This window comes from Lipotes vexillifer, unplaced genomic scaffold, assembly GCF_000442215.2.
Source record: "Lipotes vexillifer unplaced genomic scaffold, Lipotes_vexillifer_v1.1 scaffold732, whole genome shotgun sequence".
Lineage (NCBI taxonomy): Eukaryota > Metazoa > Chordata > Mammalia > Artiodactyla > Lipotidae > Lipotes > Lipotes vexillifer.
The window spans coordinates 4229510-4250768 of NW_006792596.1; the positions used below are offsets into that span (position 1 = coordinate 4229510).

At 36.5% G+C, this 21259-nt stretch overlaps 1 protein-coding gene across 3 annotated transcripts in view; it reads right to left on the reverse strand.

The window, feature by feature from the left end:
* GRIK2 (glutamate ionotropic receptor kainate type subunit 2) overlaps positions 1-21259 on the reverse strand; it is a 668512-nt gene that overhangs the window by 96406 nt on the left and 550847 nt on the right. For all 3 annotated transcript variants that reach the window (XM_007465776.1, XM_007465777.1, XM_007465778.1), the window contains exon 13: positions 19508-19725. In XM_007465776.1, coding sequence (XP_007465838.1) covers positions 19508-19725 — 218 coding nt within the window. The remainder of the gene's footprint in view (positions 1-19507; positions 19726-21259) is intronic.

Below are 21259 nucleotides of genomic sequence, written 5' to 3' on the forward strand. Positions count from 1 at the left end.
TCACCAGTATGCGTTAGACATTTAAACAATCGTAGACACTGCCAGGGTCACTAATATTACAGCAAAAAGAAAAATTTGAGTTACTTTAGAATCTGATCCCTTTAAGACATTTAGCAATAATGTTTAATCTAGTCATATTTTAAAAGCAATATTTTTAGGAATCTGTTATAGTCAGCTTGCAGTTATCAATACCTATTAACGAACTCTAAAGTTTATGTTGTTCTTTTCCCAATCTATGTGAGGTTAGGAGGAAGGATATAAAAAACCAGGAATGAGTTATAAATTGTTTACTACTTGTGAATATGCATGATGATTGAGTATCAAATCATTGAGCGTCAGAAGGGCTCATGATCTTATATTTTGTTTGCTTCCAAAGGGGAATAACAGCTCTGTGTTGTCTTTAAATAAAAATCTAAGTATCAAAGATGGCAGCAGCAGTAAGTAATAGTGAACTTCATTTTGCTTTATGATGAAATGAAAGGACCAACTAAACTACCATGTGATGTCTTAAATCAGCTCTTAATATCAAAGAACAAAGTGATATTACCTCTATTTGGACTTCTGGAAAGAAATAAGAAGACAAATGAACAAAAGAAACTTCAGCTGACCAAAGATGCTAATTAGTGTAAGTTCCATTTGCAAAGAGAGAGTAGCTTCCCTCCAAAGAGACATCACAGTGCATGCAAAATCAAGAACATTAACTGCCAAGGACATTCTGGATTTAGTAGAAGTTTCAGTGTTTTCACTCTGTAATCAATGGACAATCTAGAAGAATAAGAATACTATGTCTTTTTTGATATTCTAAAGTTAGATGCCCCCCTTAAAAAAGAAACCACAAAAACCAGTAAGGTGCTGGGAAGATAGCAGAAGAATAAGACGCGGAGATCACCTTCCTCCCCACAGATACACCAGAAATACATCTACACGTGGAACAACTCCTACAGAACACCTACTGAATGCTGGCAGAAGACCTCAGACCTCCCAAAAGGCAAGAAACTCCCCACGTACCTGGGTAGGGCAAAAGAAAAAAAAGAAAAAACAGAGACAAAAGAATATGGATGGGGCCTGCACCAGTGGGAGGGAGCTGTGAAGGAGGAAAGGTTTCCACACACCAGGAAGCCCCTTCGCGGGCGAAGACTGCAGGTGGCGGAGGGGGAAAGCTTTGAAGCCGCGGAGGAGAGCGCAGCAACAGGGGTGCGGAGGGCAAAGCGGAGAGATTCCCGCAGAGGATTGGTGCCGACCGGCACTCACCAGCCCGAGAGGCTTGTCTGCTTACCTGCCGGGGCGGGCGGGGCTGCGAGCTGAGGCTCAGGCTTTGGTAGGAGCGCAGGGAGAGGACTGGGGTTGGCGGCTTGAACACAGCCTGCAGGGGTTAGTGCACCACAGCTAGCCGGGAGGGAGTCCCAGGAAAAGTCTGCACCTGCCGAAGAGGCAAGAGACTTTTTCTTCCCTCTTTGCTTCCTGGTTCACGAAGAGAGAGGTTTAAGAGCGCTGCTTAAAGGAGCTCCAGAGACGGGCGCGAGCCGCGGCTACAAGCATGGACCCCAGAAACGGGCGGGAGACGCTAAGGCTGCTGTTGCCGCCACCAAGAAGCCTGTGTGCGAGCACAGGTCACTATCCACACCCACCTTCCAGGGAGGCTGTGCAGCCCGCCACTGCGAGGGTCCCGGGATCCAAGGACAACTTCACCAGGAGAACGCACGGCGCGCCTCAGGCTCGTGCAACGTCACGCCGGCCTCTGCCGCCAAAGGGCCGCCCCACACTCCATGCCCCTCCCTCCACCCCACCCCCCACCCCCGGCCTGAGTGAGCCAGAGTCCCAGAAGCGGCTACTCCTTTAACCCCGTCCTGTCTGAGCAAAGAACAGACGCCCTCCGGCGACCTACACGCAGAGGCGGGGCCAAATCCAAAGCTGAACCCCAGGAGCTGTTCGAACAAAAAAGAGAAAGGGAAATCTCTCCCAGCAGCCGCAGAAGCAGCAGATTAAAGCTCCACAATCAATTTGATGTATACTGCATCTGTGGAATTCATGAATAGACAATGAATCATCCCAAATTGAGGAGGTGGATTCTGAGAGCAAGATTTATGATTTTTTTCCCCTTTTCCTCTTTTTGTGAGTGTGTATGTGTATGCTTCTGTGTGCGATTTTGTCGGTATAGCTTTGCTTCCACCATTTGTCCTAGGATTCTATCCGTCCATTTTTTTGTTTTTTTAATAATTATTTTTTATTTTAATAACTTTATTATATTTTATCTTACTTTATTTTATTTTACTGTATCTTCTTTCTGTCTTTTTTCCTTCCTTCTCTCCTTCCTTCCTCCCTCCCCCCTTTCTCCCTCCTTTCTTTCCTTCTTGCCTTCTTTCCTTTTCTTTTCTTTCTTCCTTCCTTCCTTCCTTCCCTCCTTTCTTTCTTTCTTTCTTCCTACTTCTACTAATTCTCTCTACTTTTTCTCCCTTTTATTCTGAGCCATGTGGATAAAAGACTATTGGTGCTCCAGCCAGGAGTCAGGGCTCTGCCTCTTAGGTGGGAGAGCCAACTTCAGGACACTGGTCAACAAGAGACCTCCCAGCTCCACATAATATCAAATGGCGAAAATCTCCCAGAGACCTCCATCTTAACACCAGCACCCAGCTTCACTCAACGACCAGCAAGCTACAGTGCTGGACAACCTATGCCAACCATATAGCAAAACAGGAACACAACCCCACCCACTAGCAGAGAGGCTGCCTAAAATCATAATAAGTCCACAGACACCCCAAAACACACCACCAGACGTGGACCTGCCCACTAGAGAGACAAGATCTAGCCTCATACACCACAACACAGCCACTAGTCCCCTCCACCAGGAAGCCTACACAACCCACTGAACCAACCTTAGCCACTGGAGACAGACATCAAAAACAACGGGAGCTACGAACTTGCAGCCTGCAAAAAGGTGAACCCAATCACAGTAAGATAAGCAAAATGAGAAGACAGAAAAACACACAGCAGATGAAGGAGCAAGATAAAAACCCACCAGACCTAACAAATGAAGAGGAAATAGGCAGTCTACCTGAAAAAGAGTTCAGAATAATGATAGTAAAGATGATCCAAAATCTTGGAAATAGAATGGACAAAATGCAAGAAGCAGTTAACAAGGACCTAGAAGAAATAAAGATGAAACAGACAATGATGAACAACACAATAAATGAAATGAAAAATACTCTAGATGGGATCAATAGCAGAATAAATGAGGCAGAAGAACGGATAAGTGACCTGGAAGATAAAATAGTGGAAATAACTACTGCAGAGCAGAATAAAGAAAAAAGAATGAAAAGAACTGAGGACAGTCTCAGAGACCTCTGGGACAACATTAAACGCACCAACATTCGAATTATAGGGGTTCCAGAAGAAGAAGAGAAAAAGAAAGGGACTGAGAAAATATTTGAAGAGATTATAGTTGAAAACTTCCCTAATATGGGAAAGGAAATCGTTAATCAAGTCCAGGAAGCACAGAGAGTCCCATACAGGATAAATTCAAGGAGAAATACGCCAAGACACATATTAATCAAACTGTCAAAAACTAAATACAAAGAAAGCATATTAAAAGCAGCAAGGGAAAAACAACAAATAACACACAAGGGAATCCCCATAAGGTTAACAGCTGATCTCTCAGCAGAAACTCTACAAGCCAGAAGGGAGTGGCAGGACATACTGAAAGTGATGAAGGAGAAAAACCTGCAAGCAAGATTACTCTACCCAGCAAGGATCTCATTCAGATTTGGTGGAGAAATTAAAACCTTTGCAGACAAGCAAAAGCTGAGAGAGTTCAGCACCACAAAACCAGCCTTACAACAAATGCTAAAGGAACTTTTCTAGACAAGAAACACAAGAGAAGGAAAAGACCTATAATAATGAACCCAAAACAATTTAGAAAATGGGAATAGGAACATACATATTGATAATTACCTTAAATGTAAATGGACTAAATGCTCCCACCAAAAGACACAGATTGGCTGAATGGATACAAAAACAAGACCCATATATATGCTGTCTACAAGAGACCCACTTCAGACCTAGAGACACATACAGACTGAAAGTAAGGGGATGGAAAAAGATATTCCATGCAAATGGAAACCAAAAGAAAGCTGGAGTAGCAATTCTCATATCAGACAAAATAGACTTTAAAATAAGGACTATCAGAAGAGACAAAGAAGGACACTACATAATGATTAAGGGATCGATCCAAGAAGAAGATATAACAATTGTAAATATTTATGCACCCAACATAGGAGCACCTCAATACATAAGGCAAAAACTAGCAGCCATAAAAGGGGAAATCGACAGTAACACATTCATAGTAGGGGACTTCAACACCCCACTTTCACCAATGGACAGATCATCCAAAATGAAAATAAATAAGGAAACACAAGCTTTAAATGATACATTAAACAAGATGGACTTAATTGATATTTATAGGACACTCCATCCAAAAACAACAGAATACACATTTTTCTCAAGTGCTCATGGAACATTCTCCAGGATAGATCATATCTTGGGTCACAAATCAAGCCTTGGTAAATTTAAGAAAATTGAAATTGTATCAAGTATCTTTTCCGACCACAACGCCATGAGACTAGATATCAATTATAGGAAAAGATCTGTAAAAAATACAAACACATGGAGGCTAAACAATACACTACTTAATAACGAAGTGATCACTGAAGAAATCAAAGAGGAAATTAAAAAATACCTAGAAACAAATGACAATGGAGATACAACGACCCAAAACCTATGGGATGCAGCAAAAGCAGTTCTAAGAGGGAAGTTTATAGCAATACAAGCCCACCTTAAGAAGCAGGAAACATCTCGAATAAACAACCTAACCTTGCACCTCAAGCAATTAGAGAAAGAAGAACAAAAAAACCCCAGAGTTAGCAGAAGGAAAGAAATCATAAAAATCAGATCAGAAATAAATGAAAAAGAAATGAAGGAAACAATAGCAAAGATCAATAAAACTAAAAGCTGGTTCTTTGAGAAGATAAACAAAATTGATAAACCATTAGCCAGACTCATCAAGAAAAAAAGGGAGAAGACTCAAATCAATAGAATTAGAAATGAAAAAGGAGAAGTAACAACTGACACTGCAGAAATAAAAAAAATCATGAGGGATTACTACAAGCAACTCTATGCCAATAAAATGGACAATCTGGAAGAAATGGACAAATTCTTAGAAATGCACAAACTGCCAAGACTGAATCAGGAAGAAATAGAAAATATGAACAGACCAATCACAAGCACTGAAATTGAAACTGTGATTAAAAATCTTCCAACAAACAAAAGCCCAGGACCAGATGGCTTCACAGGCGAATTCTATCAAACATTTAGAGAAGAGCTAACACCTATCCTTCTCAAACTCTTCCAAAATATAGCAGAGGGAGGAACACTCCCAAACTCATTCTACGAGGCCACCATCACCTTGATACCAAAACCAGACAAGGATGTCACAAAGAAAGAAAACTACAGGCCAATATCACTGATGAACATAGATGCAAAAATCCTCAACAAAATACTAGCAAACAGAATCCAACAGCACATTAAAAGGATCATACACCATGATCAAGTGGGGTTTATTCCAGGAATGCAAGGATTCTTCAATATACGCAAATCTATCAATGTGATTAACCATATTAACAAATTGAAGGAGAAAAACCATATGATCATCTCAATAGATGCAGAGAAAGCTTTTGACAAAATTCAACACCCATTTATGATAAAAACCCTGCAGAAAGTAGGTGTAGAGGGAACTTTCCTCAATATAATAAAGGCCGTATATGACAAGCCCACAGCCAACATCATCCTCAATGGCGAAAAACTGAAAGCATTTCCACTAAGGTCAGGAACAAGACAAGGTTGCCCACTCTCACCACTCTTATTCAACATAGTTTTGGAAGTTTTAGCCACAGCAATCAGAGAAGAAAAGGAAATAAAAGGAATCCAAATCGGAAAAGAAGAAGTAAAGCTGTCACTGTTTGCAGATGACATGATACTATACATAGAGAATCCTAAAGATGCTACCAGAAAACTACTAGAGCTAATCAATGAATTTGGTAAAGTAGCAGGATACAAAATTAATGCACAGAAATCTCTGGCATTCCTATATACTAATGATGAAAAATCTGAAAGTGAAATCAAGAAAACACTCCCATTTACCATTGCAACAAAAAGAATAAAATATCTAGGAATAAACCTACCTAAGGAGACAAAAGACCTGTATGCAGAAAATTATAAGACACTGATGAAAGAAATTAAAGATGATACAAACAGATGGAGAGATATACCATGTTCTTGGATTGGAAGAATCAACATTGTGAAAATGACTCTACTACCCAAAGCAATCTATAGATTCAATGCAATCCCTATCAAACTACCACTGGCATTTTTCACAGAACTAGAACAAAAAATTTCACAATTTGTATGGAAACACAAAAGACCCCGAATAGCCAAAGCAATCTTGAGAACGGAAAACGGAGCTGGAGGAATCAGGCTCCCTGACTTCAGACTATACTACAAAGCTACAGTAATCAAGACAGTATGGTACTGGCACAAAAACAGAAACGTAGATCAATGGAACAGGATAGAAAGCCCAGAGATAAACCCACGCACAGATGGACACCTTGTCTTTGATAAAGGTGGCAGGAATGTACAGTGGAGAAAGGACAGCCTCTTCAATAAGTGGTGCTGGGAAAACTGGACAGCTACATGTAAAAGTATGAGATTAGATCACTCCCTAACACCATACATAAAAGTAAGCTCAAAATGGATTAAAGACCTAAATGTAAGGCCAGAAACTATCAAACTCTTAGAGGAAAACCTAGGCAGAACACTCTATGACATAAATCACAGCAAGATCCTTTTGACTCACCTCCTAGAGAAATGGAAATAAAAACAAAAATAAACAAATGGGACCTAATGAAACTTCAAAGCTTTTGCACAGCAAAGGAAACCATAAACAAGGTCAAAAGACAGCCCTCAGAATGGGAGAAAATATTTGCAAATGAAGCAACTGACAAAGGATTAATCTCCAAAATTTACAAGCAGCTCATGCAGCTCAATAACAAGAAAACAAACAACCCAATCCCAAAATGCGCAGAAGATCTAAATAGACATTTCTCCAAAGAAGATATACAGACTGCCAACAAACACATGAAAGAATGCTCAACATCATTAATCATTAGAGAAATGCAAATCAAAACTACAATGAGGTATCATCTCACACCAGTCAGAATGGCCATCATCAAAAAATCTAGAAACAATAAATGCTGGAGAGGGTGTGGAGAGAAGGGAACACTCTTGCACTGCTGGTGGGAATGTGAACTGGTTCAGCCACTATGGAGAACAGTATGGAGGTTTCTTTAAAAACTACAAATACAACTACCATATGCCCCACTACTGGGCATATACCCTGAGAAAACCAAAATTCAAAAAGAGTCATGTACCAAAATGTTCATTGCAGCTCTATTTACAATAGCCTGGAGATGGAAACAACCTAAGTGCCCATCATCGGATGAATGGATAAAGAAGATGTGGCACATATATACAATGGAATATTACTCAGCCATAAAAAGAAACGAAATTGAGCTATTTGTAATGAGCTGGATAGACCTAGAGTCTGTCATACAGAGTGAAGTAAGTCAGAAAGAGAAAGATAAATACCGTATGCTAACACATATATATGGAATTTAAGGGAAAAAAATGTCATGAAGAACCTAGGGGTAAGACAGGTATAAAGACAGACCTACTGGAGAGCGGACTTGAGGATATGGGGAGGGGGAAGGGTGAGCTGTGACAGGGCGAGAGAGAGGCATGGACATATATACACTAACAAACGTAAGGTAGATAGCTAGTGGGAAGCAGCCGCATGGCACAGGGATATGGGCTTGGTGCTTTGTGACCGCCTGGAGGGGTGGGATAGGGAGGGTGGGAGGGAGGGAGAGGCAAGAGGGAAGAGATATGGGAACATATGCATATGTATAACTGATTCATTCTGTTATAGAGCAGAAACTAACACACCATTGTAAAGCAATTATACCCCAATAAAGATGTTAAAAACAAACAAACAAACAAACAAAACCCAGTAAGCATGATTAACAGCTCTTAGCCACAGTGCCAGTAAATATAATCTCAAAAAATTTACAAAACAGAGTCTGGAGTTTTTGTATATTTGATTTAGAAACACCAAATCATGCTTTTATTCAGCTATTTATGTAAAAGAAATGAATTTTTCATTTTCATTATGTTTTAAGAAAGAAAACATGCCAGTTTTTTGATAATATTTATCTCAGCCTATTTTTATGTATCCAAAAATATGCGCTTCTTGAATTTCCTTCGAATTTTTGCCTAACCGGTGGCTATGAACTCTTACAGTGACAATATTATCCATTATCCAGCATTTGACATGACAGCTCAACATCACTACATTAACTGACTTTCAAGTTTTCTCCCTCCCCGTGGGGCCCTTTCTCCTAAGATTGATGAGGTGTGACGCAGTGTTTGAGCTGCCATCCTGCCTTGACAAACAGCAAGAGTGGTCCCTGCCCAGAGCGGAGGAAGGAGGGCAAAGGAGAGAGAGAACCACAGTGTATCCTGGAGTAACAGCAGCCTCACACACTTGCTTTCCAAGGGAATTAAAACATCTTTTCTCAGACTTTACACTTCAGTCAAACACATGACTTCTTCCTTTCAAGTTCCCCAAAGCTTCATTGGTACATATTGAAAATGTAACAATTAGAGAGGGATTAAACTTTTGTCCCTGTGATATTTCAGACAAGCTAAGATAAAAGTTGCTACTCCTTCTGAGTTTAAATACATTGAAACTCTAATCACTTGCAATTCCCAGAATGGTGTTATTGCTTACTTTTTAACTATTGAATTCACTCTGGCAGAGCTAGGGTAATAAAACCCATCATATTCTAATTTTCAGACAGCTTGATAGAACCAATGTTCTTAGTATAGATAAAGTGTAATGGAGCACTTTCTTTCCCATAGGAAAGTCTTTGACTCATATGCTCTGATGCCAACTAGCCTTCACATCTGTTGTTTCACCATTGATAGCTGTAACTTGGCATGCTAAACTAGTGTCTGATGAAGCAGCTTTCCTCAAAGGCACCATTTTATTTCTTGCAATGGGAACATAGTAAAATGGTGTTGGTTTTCTGTAGGCCTTATGCAAATCCCTGTAATAAACATAGGATCAGGCCTCACATACAATAAATTGTGTATTAGTTGAGGATGGGGGAGGGATACAACCTCTTTGGGTAAGAATCACCCCCTTACTCTGCCAATAAATTAAATGCATCATAAAGAAGTGGTTTAAATATTTCAAACTTGACTAATTAATATCAAAGCCGTAAGAGGCACTGAAAAGAATACAGAAACACTTCAAAAATACCAGTTTATAATATTAAACAAAATATTATCCTTTAACCTAATGTTAACAGTAATCCATTACCCACACCAATATCTTGACACCATTAATAGAAAAAAAAATAATTTGGGAGAGTTAGAGAAATGATATGGCTACAAAAATCTTTGGTGAGATATTTTTTTTAGATTTCTAGAAAAAGTGTTTGAGGAAGAACACATCAACATGAAGAGATGAAAGTTTCAGTAATAATATTAATCATTAATCTAAACTAATTGCTCATATACACTGGTGTTCAATCACATAAAGCTTTTTTTTCACTCATCTAAGTATGTAGAAAAATTTAAAAAGTAAATTATCCACAAACTTGAATACACGAAGTAAACAAAAAATTCAAAATGAAGTCTCTATTTATTCTAAATAACCATAGAGTTATTACCCAGGTTAGTAACTTGCAAGCAAGTTACTAGAACAGATTTTGGCCTGGAAGCCTAAATATATCTTGTTTGTTCATCCACCAAGATAGAGCAGAATGTCATGTTTGAGGAACATGTTGTTTCAGTTTAGATCTGCAGGGGGATATTGAAGAATTATCAAGTGACACAAAGGAAGACTTCAATTAGAATTATGTAATAAGTTACCCCCATCCATCAATATAGGTACATTCTTTTTTCTACAACAAGGAAAGGAGTGACAGTAGTTCACTAAATATTACAGGATCGAACAATAAGCTCAGGCAAGAAAACTACCTGAGCCCAAATCTCAAATAACTATTTCTCAGAACCTAACAATATATACCTATACTGTGAAGTACATCACCTCTTCTTAATCTCCTCCTGTTTAGGAAAACACAAAAGTCACACGTACAATCCTTCCAATACTCTAATATGCCCCTTTATGGGTCTCTTCCTTAATTTCCCCTCTGCGCGCCCCCCATGATAGAAGAAACTGCAATAAAAGTTTATAAAGGAAAGGTGAATATATTCACTGCTCAAGTCCCATAGAACATGTATTTTCTCACTTTTTTAGAGACACAAGCAAAAATCAGGATTTACCCCACCATACTTTTCGGAGAAAGCTCTAACCTGCTTCATTCTGTTACAAGACAATTCTTATGCATTCCTATTGGGGGCCTCCAGGAATGTTATCAAAAGTGAAGGTGTAATTAGATTATTTATTCTCAGCAAATCTGTTGAAAAAGGCTTTAAACACAATTCAGGTAAATTATTCAAAAGAGGTAAGAATGTGGTCCGCAGAGTTATCATTTCATGCCTCTAATATTTTCTGGGGTCTGGGTTTCAGACCCCAGAAGAATGCCCACCCTAATATGAAAGAAAGGGAAGTAGATGCAATCAGTTATTAACTATTATTGCCAATAAAGAAGGGGTTATTTAAATTTCAAATTAAATTAACTCTCTCTGCACATTAGAATCACCAGAGGAGGTTACAAAAAACTCAGATGTGCAGGATCCTACCTCAAGAGAGTTTTAATTACTTGACTTGGAGAGGGGTGTGGGGCTCGGTATTCTTTAAAAGCTCCCCAAGTGCTTCTAATGTTCTAATGTGCAGACAGGTTGAGACTACTGATTTAAACAAATGGATATTTTAAAGATGTTTGAAACTTAGTGGATGACCTATCCAAATACTACAAAATAATGACTCCATCCGTTGAGAAAGGAAAACTGATATGAAAATCAAGAATATTCTCTTATTCATCAGAGTGGTATACTGTCCGTCACAGACAAGACCATATTTCCATATGATGTACATGCTATCTAGTTCTACTGGTTGCCATATTTCCTAGGACTTCGGTAGATAAAAAACTAGCCCTATGAGTTAAATTAGTGCTTTAACTGGGGATTCTGAGAAAGGAGTTAGTATGACTAGTGTTACTGGGCTCTGGTCTAGAATTTATGATGCATGCATAGGGATTTGTTTTCCTATCAACAAACCAACAATTTTAATCACAAAACTTTGATGGTAATATATCTATGCTCATGTTAATATTTGAGTTTTAAATTACCTCCTAGGCACAGGGACAATATCCCCCATGTGAGACATAAAGCTGACATTTGAGACCCTTTGTCTCTAATTTATTGAGGAGCAAAGGGGGTTGTCATTACTACGCATAAACTGACTCCAGGTAAATAAAATTACCTAAAAACAAAGTTATGTGGCTGGTTAGTAACACCTAAATAAACGGGGCAACTCTTACCTGAGCAAGTATTTAAGAAATAATCCCTGTACTTACTATGGTACTAAAGTACCATAGTGAATTTTCTAATTATTATATTGTCAAAGAATCCCTTCTGGATAATGGTGGAAAATGATTAGAATATATAAAGTAGTAAATCTGGTACACAATAAAAGACATATTTGATTTCTATCCATGTGCAAATAATTATTGAACTTTTTCTTTGCAATGACCATACTTAACGAGGAATTTTTTATATAAAATATAAAAGCCTTTTAAAGAATAAGTCCTGGAGCTTCCCTGGTGGCGCAGTGGTTGAGAGTCCGCCTGCCGATGCAGGGGATACAGGTTCGTGCCCCAGTCCGGGAAGATCCCACATGCCGTGAAGCGGCTGGGCCCATGAGCCATGGCCGCTAAGCCTGCGCGTCCGGAGCCTGTGCTCCGCAAAAAAAAGAATAAGTCCTGGAGATCTAATGTGCAGAATAGTGATTACAGTCAACAAATACTGTGTTATCAACTTCCAAGTTGCTAAGAAGCAAGATTTTAATTGTCCTAACCACAAAAAAGAAATGATAATTTTAATGTCATGGAGGCATTGGCTAATGCTAGACTGGTAATCATATCACAATATATAAATTTCTCAAAATACTGTACATCTTAAAGTTACAAAATGCTGTATGTTGATTATATCACAATAAAAATAAATAAAATAAATTCAAAACTAACTTCAAATATCTTTCCCATCTTCAAAAACTACTGTAGGTCAATTTCCTGAATACGCCAAATGGAAATTCCCAAGTATTCTACCATCAATATAAGAAGAGGAAGTAAACATTTATTTCAGAAAACACTTTTCAATCTGAAAAGTAACTACAGATGCCATGTTGATATTTTACTTTTCTAATGTATAAATCTCTTTATAGTAAATATATTATAATTGAATTATCACCACTGTTCTAAATAAAAATAACAGAAATTATGTTTTGCAGAAATTAAGAAATATCTAATGAATGGTATGTTTCTAAATCCATTTATTAAGTGCATGCAATAAACTGCCACCTTTTTACATTCTATCCCTTGACTCAAAAATTACTTATGTTCTTTTGGCATTTAAGAAGCAAAATTCACTCAAGCTTTCAAAAAATCATTACAGGCATGCCATACCAGCAATTCAGGCTTACAAACCTATACTGTCACCCCAGGATAATTTAATTTTCGAAGACCACTGAACTGATAAGCTCAGAATAAGTAGCAGACTAGACCATTGAACTGATAAGCTCAGAATAAGTAGCAGACTAGACCATTGAACTGATAAGCTCAGAATAAGTAGCAGACTAGACCATTGAACTGATAAGCTCAGAATAAGTAGCAGACTAGACCATTGAACTGATAAGCTCAGAATAAGTAGCAGACTATAAAGAACGTGTTATAGTTGTATCTGCCCCAATGGCTTAAGGCAAATGTTTTAAAACCTTAATATGATCAAGCAGTTGAGGTCATGTAGGTGAGCCAAAATGACTAATGCACTTAGCTCTTCTGAGTAATGATGGATATGCCATGATGTCTTTGCCTATTACTTTTATTGTTGATACTATGAGTCTCTTGGCTATTGCTTTCATAATTAATAAGTCACTTAACCTCTCCATGGCCCAGTTTTCTCATCTGTTAAATGAGCATAATGATAATTGCTTCCTACCTTCCTTAGGGGTTGCTGTGAAGATTAATGAGCTGGCATTTAGAATGTACTGAGTTCTTCTAAAGAGGGAAACTATGCATAAACAAAAACAATACAAAACAAAATAAGACCCTCTTTGTTGCTAAGTAACAAGGAATAAAACTACCCCCCCCATGGATTAATCCACTTGCTTGTATTCCTAACACTGTAAACTTCATACACTTCTGAATAAATTGACTTTTTAACCCAAGGTTAAAACGGAAATGCCATAGAGGGCTACATATTTTGAAGAAAACTTTTTAGCTCTCTACAGGGCAGAGAAATTTTGAAAGTAAACACACATTCTACCTAAAACCTCTGTCATAAATGTTCCATCAATGAATGCGATATTCTTTGCACCAACAGATAACTGTACAGAATTTGATTTTTAAAAAAGTGAGTTGCCACCTTAAAGGAAACCTAACTATGTAACACTGATAACAGATGACAATGAAATCATTAGAGGAGGTTGGGAATAATGGGAATCTGTAAACTTAGGGGGAAATAATATTTCTAAAGTGTGCTTTATAGTAACTTATAAGATAGAAAACATACTAATAATCTTCTGGACTTGGACAAAGAAATATTCAGACAAATTGACATAATATTCAAAGTACCAGCTGGTAAATTTAGCTACATAGGATAAGGTAGTACAAGAAAGAGATAGAATATTAACAATAAGAAGACAACAAAGAGGAGGAGGAGGAAATAATTTTATAAAGAACCGGGCAGTTTTCAAACAGAATTTAGAGGTGATATGAAGGAGCTAGAATTTGTACGGTTGGGTCATAAAATTGTTTGCCATCTTCAGTGTCATCAGCCAGTAAAAGTTCTCAAAATTGTTTCAACATGGCTCCAGGCCTCAATTAAAAATCAAATTAAGCATGTTGCCTTGAGGTGCTTTGTTAAAACCTCTGAAAAAGTTAAGGAAATGCCTTGTAGATTTTCTCCTGTGGATTAAAAAGCTTCTAGCCCAAAGCAGCAATGATTAAGCCTAGAGGCACATTTTAATATGAACTGTGGGTGTGGTTTTTAGATTATAAATGGACTCAACTGGATATATTTAAAGGCCAAAAAAGCTTAGCAGAAATAGAGTCTGTTCCAAAGGTATTAATAGAAAAGCCTCTGGGCCTCCAAATTACTAGGAGTAGGACAGCTGACTTATAAACTCAATGAAGGTTTATGTTACATGCCACTAAGAGTTTTTGGTCATTTGTTAAGCAACATTATTGGGGCAACTGTTAACTAATAGAGCCCAAAACACATGCAAAGTCTGTGCTGGGAACTGGAGATCCAAGTGTAAATGATACAGATTCAATTCATGTACCCATGCTGTGCAGTGTTGTATGGAAACAGAAGAATTAATGGAATACAATTTGGGGTGATACTTTAATAACTGAGGTATAAGTGCTCAGAGAATTTAAAAAAGGAGTACCTTACCCAGACTGGGTCGATTTGGGTAGGGGAAAGGATCAAGAAAATTTGCCTGGATTAATTGAATTTGGATCCAAGGAATAAAGAAAATATAACCAATTAGGTTGGTAGATAAGGGCAGAAAAGCATAACAGAAGGAGGTGTATCATGTAGTCATCATATGACACGGACTAACCAGTTCGGCTGAAGTTTAGAGTGTGAGAGCAGCTGGCTAAAAAATAAAAAGAAGCCAGACCATGATGTGCCTTGTAAACCTGATAAGGAGCTAGGTTCTTATCCTAAAGCAAAGAAGCGGGGTGATTTTGGAGGGTGTTAAGTCACCTTGTAGAGTGTAGAGAACAATAGGGAAAAAAATTGGGAAAGAGAAATGTTGCAAAACCCCGGACAGAGATGACACTGTTCTGAACCAGGATGGTGTTAAAGGAAATAGAAAGATATATAGGAGGTAGACAAGTGTTGGGTGGTGCTGGGAGATGCACAATATTTGTCTAAGGTTTAACGCAATCCCTTCCACATAAGAGATAAGTAAATATTTATTGAATAAAAATGTATTCTTAAAACTGAACATGCATGTCATATAATTGAGAGCATACGATGCATGATGAAACTGGCTGAAATAAGACAACCTACTTATTAGATTACAAAAAAAAGTTAAAATTAAGAAAGAACTTTTTTTCATATTAAATAATTTTTAAAGTTCCCTTTACCTGTGATGTGGCATAAATTCCCAAAAGAATTGTGAATTGCATCTCAATATACTATTTCACAATACATAGCCTAGAAAATAGCTTCTGAAATCTGCCCCCTCAGATTTTTAAAAAATTTCACTTATCAAATTATTCCTTCTTCGTGACAACAATAATGAGAAGAATGAAGCAATTTAAATAAGATAAACATGGTGTGATCTTTTAAAATGTATTTTAAAATTATCTAGTTGTGGGCCATAGAAACATAATTTACTTGACTATGTGTAAAATCATTCTAAATTCTGAATTTTTTAAATTAGCCATGTATTCTAGTAATGGTAATTTATAATGTCTATCAAGCTTTTATTAGGCACTTAGCATATCATGTAGAGCTTTCATTTAACATTAAAAAAAATTGTGAGAATGGTTCTGTTAGTCATTCTAATTTAGAGATGAGAAGTCAGAGGTTTACAAGGGGCAGCGTCTCATCTAAATACAGCCAATAGGTGGTGGAGTCTGAAATTAAGCACAGGTTTCTCTAATTCCACAGTTTCTTTCCCTCTGAGTAACTATTCTAAATGGTAGACTATGTATTCAGAAGTATTAAGTGATTCACATTAGGTATCTGATACCATTTAAATGTCCTTTTAACATGTGGCAGAAATCTTTTTTAATAACCATGAAAGAGGATATGCATTTCCTTTGCTACCTTTTGGAAAGACAGACTATATTAGCATATGTGGCAAAGCCAGAGATTTCAGGTAGACCAAACCCAGAGAGAGAATTTGTAGAAATTGAAAAACCTGAGTCATAAGTTGCATAGAAACAAGGTGATTTCAGCATCATTTTGTAAAACATATGACTTACTTTGAAGATATAGGCATTCTCAAAAGAGACCATAACACCTACAGGCTATAGCTGAGTTATATAGTTTTTATATAGCTATAGCTGAAGTTATACTTCAAGGAGAAAGAATGTGCTGTTGCTTGGTGACATTCTATAGAGTGTTCAGCCCTGGGGTGAGATTTCAGTTCTGCTGCACCAAGTTCCCAGATTCTGAGAATGTTTTGACCCTACTTTACTGTTTTTCAATAAAATCCTTGGGCCCTCGGCAATTTTATTATCTAAATATAATTAAGAACATATTGGTGATGTCATATAGCTTTCTATTGTTTTACATGGGATAACACTGAATAAGCACCATCTGCTCGATTTTGAGTTATTTTGCCAGTCATGGCTTTACATTTTTCCCTGGAGAGAATTTGTGTGGAGTGTAATGGATATAGAGGAAAAGAATGAACTCTTCTTGAAGACAATATACATGTAAGGTCAATGAACAAAGTCAAGTATGTTCTTTGGAAGAGGAATTATTCAACGTTGTAGAATGGCGGTGTAACTCTGTGTTTTGCAATACTGAAGACTCACCCCCTTTAAAGCCAGGTATCTTGAGCCAGCTCTTGCTTGTAGTAACACAACTTTAACATTCTTTAAAATAATTTTCTGGAACTGAGCTGTTTCAGAATAATGAGTAAACAGCAGAGTCTTGTTCAATTAGTAAAAACAGGATGGAAATTCCTTTAGAAATCAATGCCTTAAGGGTGCTTCCTAGAGTGTTTGTATGCATTGCTGCTAATTAAGAAATAAAAGAATGGTATCAGATGTAAATCGACTATACACAATAGTCTTGGATTCACTGTAGAATTTCAAAATGACCATGCAATTGCTTCAATTACAGATTGCTAGGGATTATTTTTTTAATTTCATACCAATGGCTGGTATAAGTAGATAGTTTAACAAGCCAAAATATGAGGTTGAAATTAGTATCATTTAGGGCTACACTAAAATAACGAAAGAAAAATCAACATTTACTGTATCCTTTTAAATTCTAATGCTTTTTCAAATTTCAACAGTAAGAATTCAGCATGTGATAAAGTTATCAACATAATTGTCAACTTAGTGATTATCACTGTGTGGTTTTTATTGTGACAATTATACATTCCCAAAGGCTTCAATTTTACAGAAAGAAAGTCTGTGCTGTTGGAAACAAAAAGTTGTTTCATGTCACTTTTCTCTGGGTGCTAGAGGCACCCGTGTGTATGAGAAAGAAAAAAAAGAGATGAGAGTAAGAAGAAAAGTGAACAGCAAAGAAGAGTGAAGTTAGGCAAAATGACACTGCAAGAGAGCAACTGAACTAAACAAAAAATAAATTAGCAAAACAGAAGTTTGAAAGACAAGAAAGACAAAGAAGGGAGAAAATAAGCTTAAAGATGGGGGAAAAGGAGAAAAATTTTAAACATTGATTTTCCAGAGGTATACCTTGCTCATAGTATATAAGAATTTTGAAACTTAAGATAGTTGAGCCTTCTAGAAAATAAAAATAAAATTTAAACTCTGAAGTATTTGTGAAACAGAAATAATTACTTCTGGTATCAAATCACTTGCATTAGTATTTTATTTGTATTATTGTACAAAATCAGCTTCAAAATTCCCTTGAATACTGTAATAATTTAAATGCATTATATATTCACTCCCAGCAAAGTTAAAGACACCGATGATGTACACTTAGAATTTTCAACAGCTGGTTTCTTTTTTATTTAAAAAAAAAGTGTTTTGTAAGAAAAACAATCTATTAATATTAAATATTCAATTGGGGAAAACTGATCAATTGCAATTAATATAGACAAATAGCACCATACTGATCATAATGCTTTGCTCATATTTGATTATTCAATAAATTTGATTAGATGATAATAATTTTCCAATTGAATAAAAAATATGCATCCAATCTTTAGGCATAAAAAATATTCTCTTTGAAAGTAATTAAATTTTAAGAATTATATAGATTTGACTAAAATAATCAATCTGTCTCATTCTTTGGGTATTTGGTGTCCTCCAGAACCCTAAAAGAAGCCGATTTAATTTGGTAAGAATTTTTACAAAGCAAGTTGCATAATTATTTGGCAAAGTTAAGTAAAACCCAGTTATATGATCCTAGATCTAGTCTTCCCTATCTCCAACTAAACTATAACCTTCTTAAAAGTGAGAACTAGACATTATTTGCTCTAGCATACCCAACGTATAGTACAATTTCTGGTACTCAGTAGGCACTTACTGAATGTTGAAAGAATTTGTTTTATAACTTGAGTCGGTTATTTTTATTAAAAGAAAAAACATCTACCACTTCTACTACCCACTTGAACTGCCAATTGTATTCGTGTGAACAGTGAAAGAAAATAGCAAGGCTTAAAAATTTGCCCAAACTACAAACAACATAAAAATACTTAGTAAAATAGAAAAGAAATTATGAAGTGATACTGATTCCCTAAAATGGAATCTCCTCATTGGGTCTACTCTGGCACAGTGAGATCAGCAGAAGCAAGGAGAAGATCTGAATAATAAAGAGGAGGGCAAGATACTCTATATGCTTGGAACCTGGTGCAAGCACACTTTCCATTTAAATGTTCCACAGGCTGTCCCACTGCAAACCATTGCAAGTTCAATGGGGTAGCCCATTTTGAGATTTTGTGCCTTCCAGAATATTAGATGGATGAATGTCCAGAGAATAGGGACTGTTTCTGCTTGTTTCTACCAGTCCTTATTTTCCTTCTTTTTCTATAGGCTCTGAACAATTTGACCTTGTCTCATCATAACAGAAAGAAATGTCTGTATGGAAAACATTCTTACATGTAATCATTCTATTCTTCTGGAATACCCACGCCTTGTAGAGTCTGACTCAACCCTACTATTCAATTTTCAGTAAATATATTTATTTATTTATTTACATTCAAAGATAAAACGTTGTTGGGGAAAAATAATTTTACTTTTTTACAGATTCTCCTCCAAACAAAAATGGAATACTTATAAAGCAACAACTCCTTGTCATTTGCAAGTATAAAAATGTTTTGCCTTAATCGTCGTATATTTAGTTGTATACCTCTCCACCACCTGAGGAATATGCTATTGATTGTTCTGCACAAATAACAATGTTGCTATACTCTTAAATTCATTAATAGAAAAAGGTTTGTTGGCATTCTATCATGTTAATACATAAATTTTGGATAATCAGTAGGACTTACCTTGAAAAAAGTCATGGTTGCACCATCCTCTACCGTTCCATACTCTATCTTGGTTTGCTTAGCTAAATCATCAGCAGAGTCAATAGGGGATTCCATGCGCTCCACTGTCAGAAAGGCTGCTAAGTTAGCAGTATACGAAGAAATGATGATAAGTGTGAAAAACCACCAAATGCCTCCCACTATCCTGGTGGAGAGCGCTTTGGGCATGAGCTCAGAACCTAACAGAGATTGGGGGGAAAAGGTGAAACGAATACAGAGAATTTGATCAGCAGTCAGGTACTTTTGGTCATAGTGGCAGAATGGAATCACTGTGTAATAAAAGCTTAAATCACAGACTTATATATCTCTGTAGTAAGCAAGGAACAGCCATTGGGAGAGCAGAGGCTAATTTCAGGTAATACGTAGTCTCTTAGGACATCTGAGTTTACATATAGTGACAGGAGACTCAAGCTCTACCTGAGACAGTGCAAAATAAGAATTACATATTAATGACTGGGTAACCTTTATAAAAATAGCATTAGAAGGGAGAAATCTCTCTCTCTCTCTCACTCTAGTTTATAAACCACTTTTATAGATTTTCATATCTTGCTAGTTATGTGGGTTTTAGAAGAAATGACTTAATGTAACTTCCAATCCATTTCTTAACAAGCTTTATTTATGTAAAGTTTCATTTTTCATGCGCATGAAGCCCCAAAACCTTGTCTATACTGCCATTTAAAAAAGTAATGTTGTAGGAAAATAATTTTAATTATCCACATTTCTTGAGCTGTGGGGTTTTAGTCCAGTTTTTATTTTAAAATAGGTAGTAAATTATTTTCTTATGCATAAACAAATGTCTCCTATCACTATAGTTAGCCTCAATGAGGAAAATCAGAATAAGAATAAATAGTTAAACTGCCATAAATTTATTTTTACACACATATAAAATTTTCATAATTATATTACAAAACATGGCTGGAGTTGCCTGCTCATGGTATTAATAAGAGAATGAGATCTGATAATTATATTTTGCTTTTGAGTATCATTAATTTTAATTAATTTAGGTTATAAAATAAAATTATAACAATTTTTAAATTGAGTCCTTTGGTTTTACCACATTATTTGGAGTCTTAATATTGAAATGAACACATATCAGCATGTGTAACTTTTTTATTAAAAAAGTATACTAAATTTATGGATATATATATTACTATTCAATTTAATCATTTTGAACCTACAGTCAAGAAAGCATTGGCTACAAATTAATTTTAATAGGATTTGAGTAAAATGGAATGAAGCAAAGATGGACTCCATTTGCTGTTTTGTTTAACATATTTTTTAATATAATAACGGATGCAGTAAGGTAATGTATTTTTAGAAGGAATGAAAAATACAACAAATTATTCATGTTAACATTGAAAAGAAGTGGTATCACGACTTGGCTCTATCAAAACAGCCCATCTTATACTGCAGTTCATCTCACCCTTCCAATTTCAAACAAACAAACAAACAAACAACATTTTAAAAAGCAGACAGACTTGGACATGACAGCCAACTCCAGCTCCAGACTCTGCCTACCACTCTGTAAGGAAAAAAAACAGAAAAGTACCTTTCTGACGTAGTTGCTCCTAGGCCCTGTCAGACACACACTCGGACACCGAAACACTAAAATATTCAATATTCCCAAGATGATCAGCAGCTATGGCTGCCCAGTCTACTTTTTTTTTTTTTTTTTTTTTTTTTTTTTAAACCACCTTCTCTGATTGAAACTGA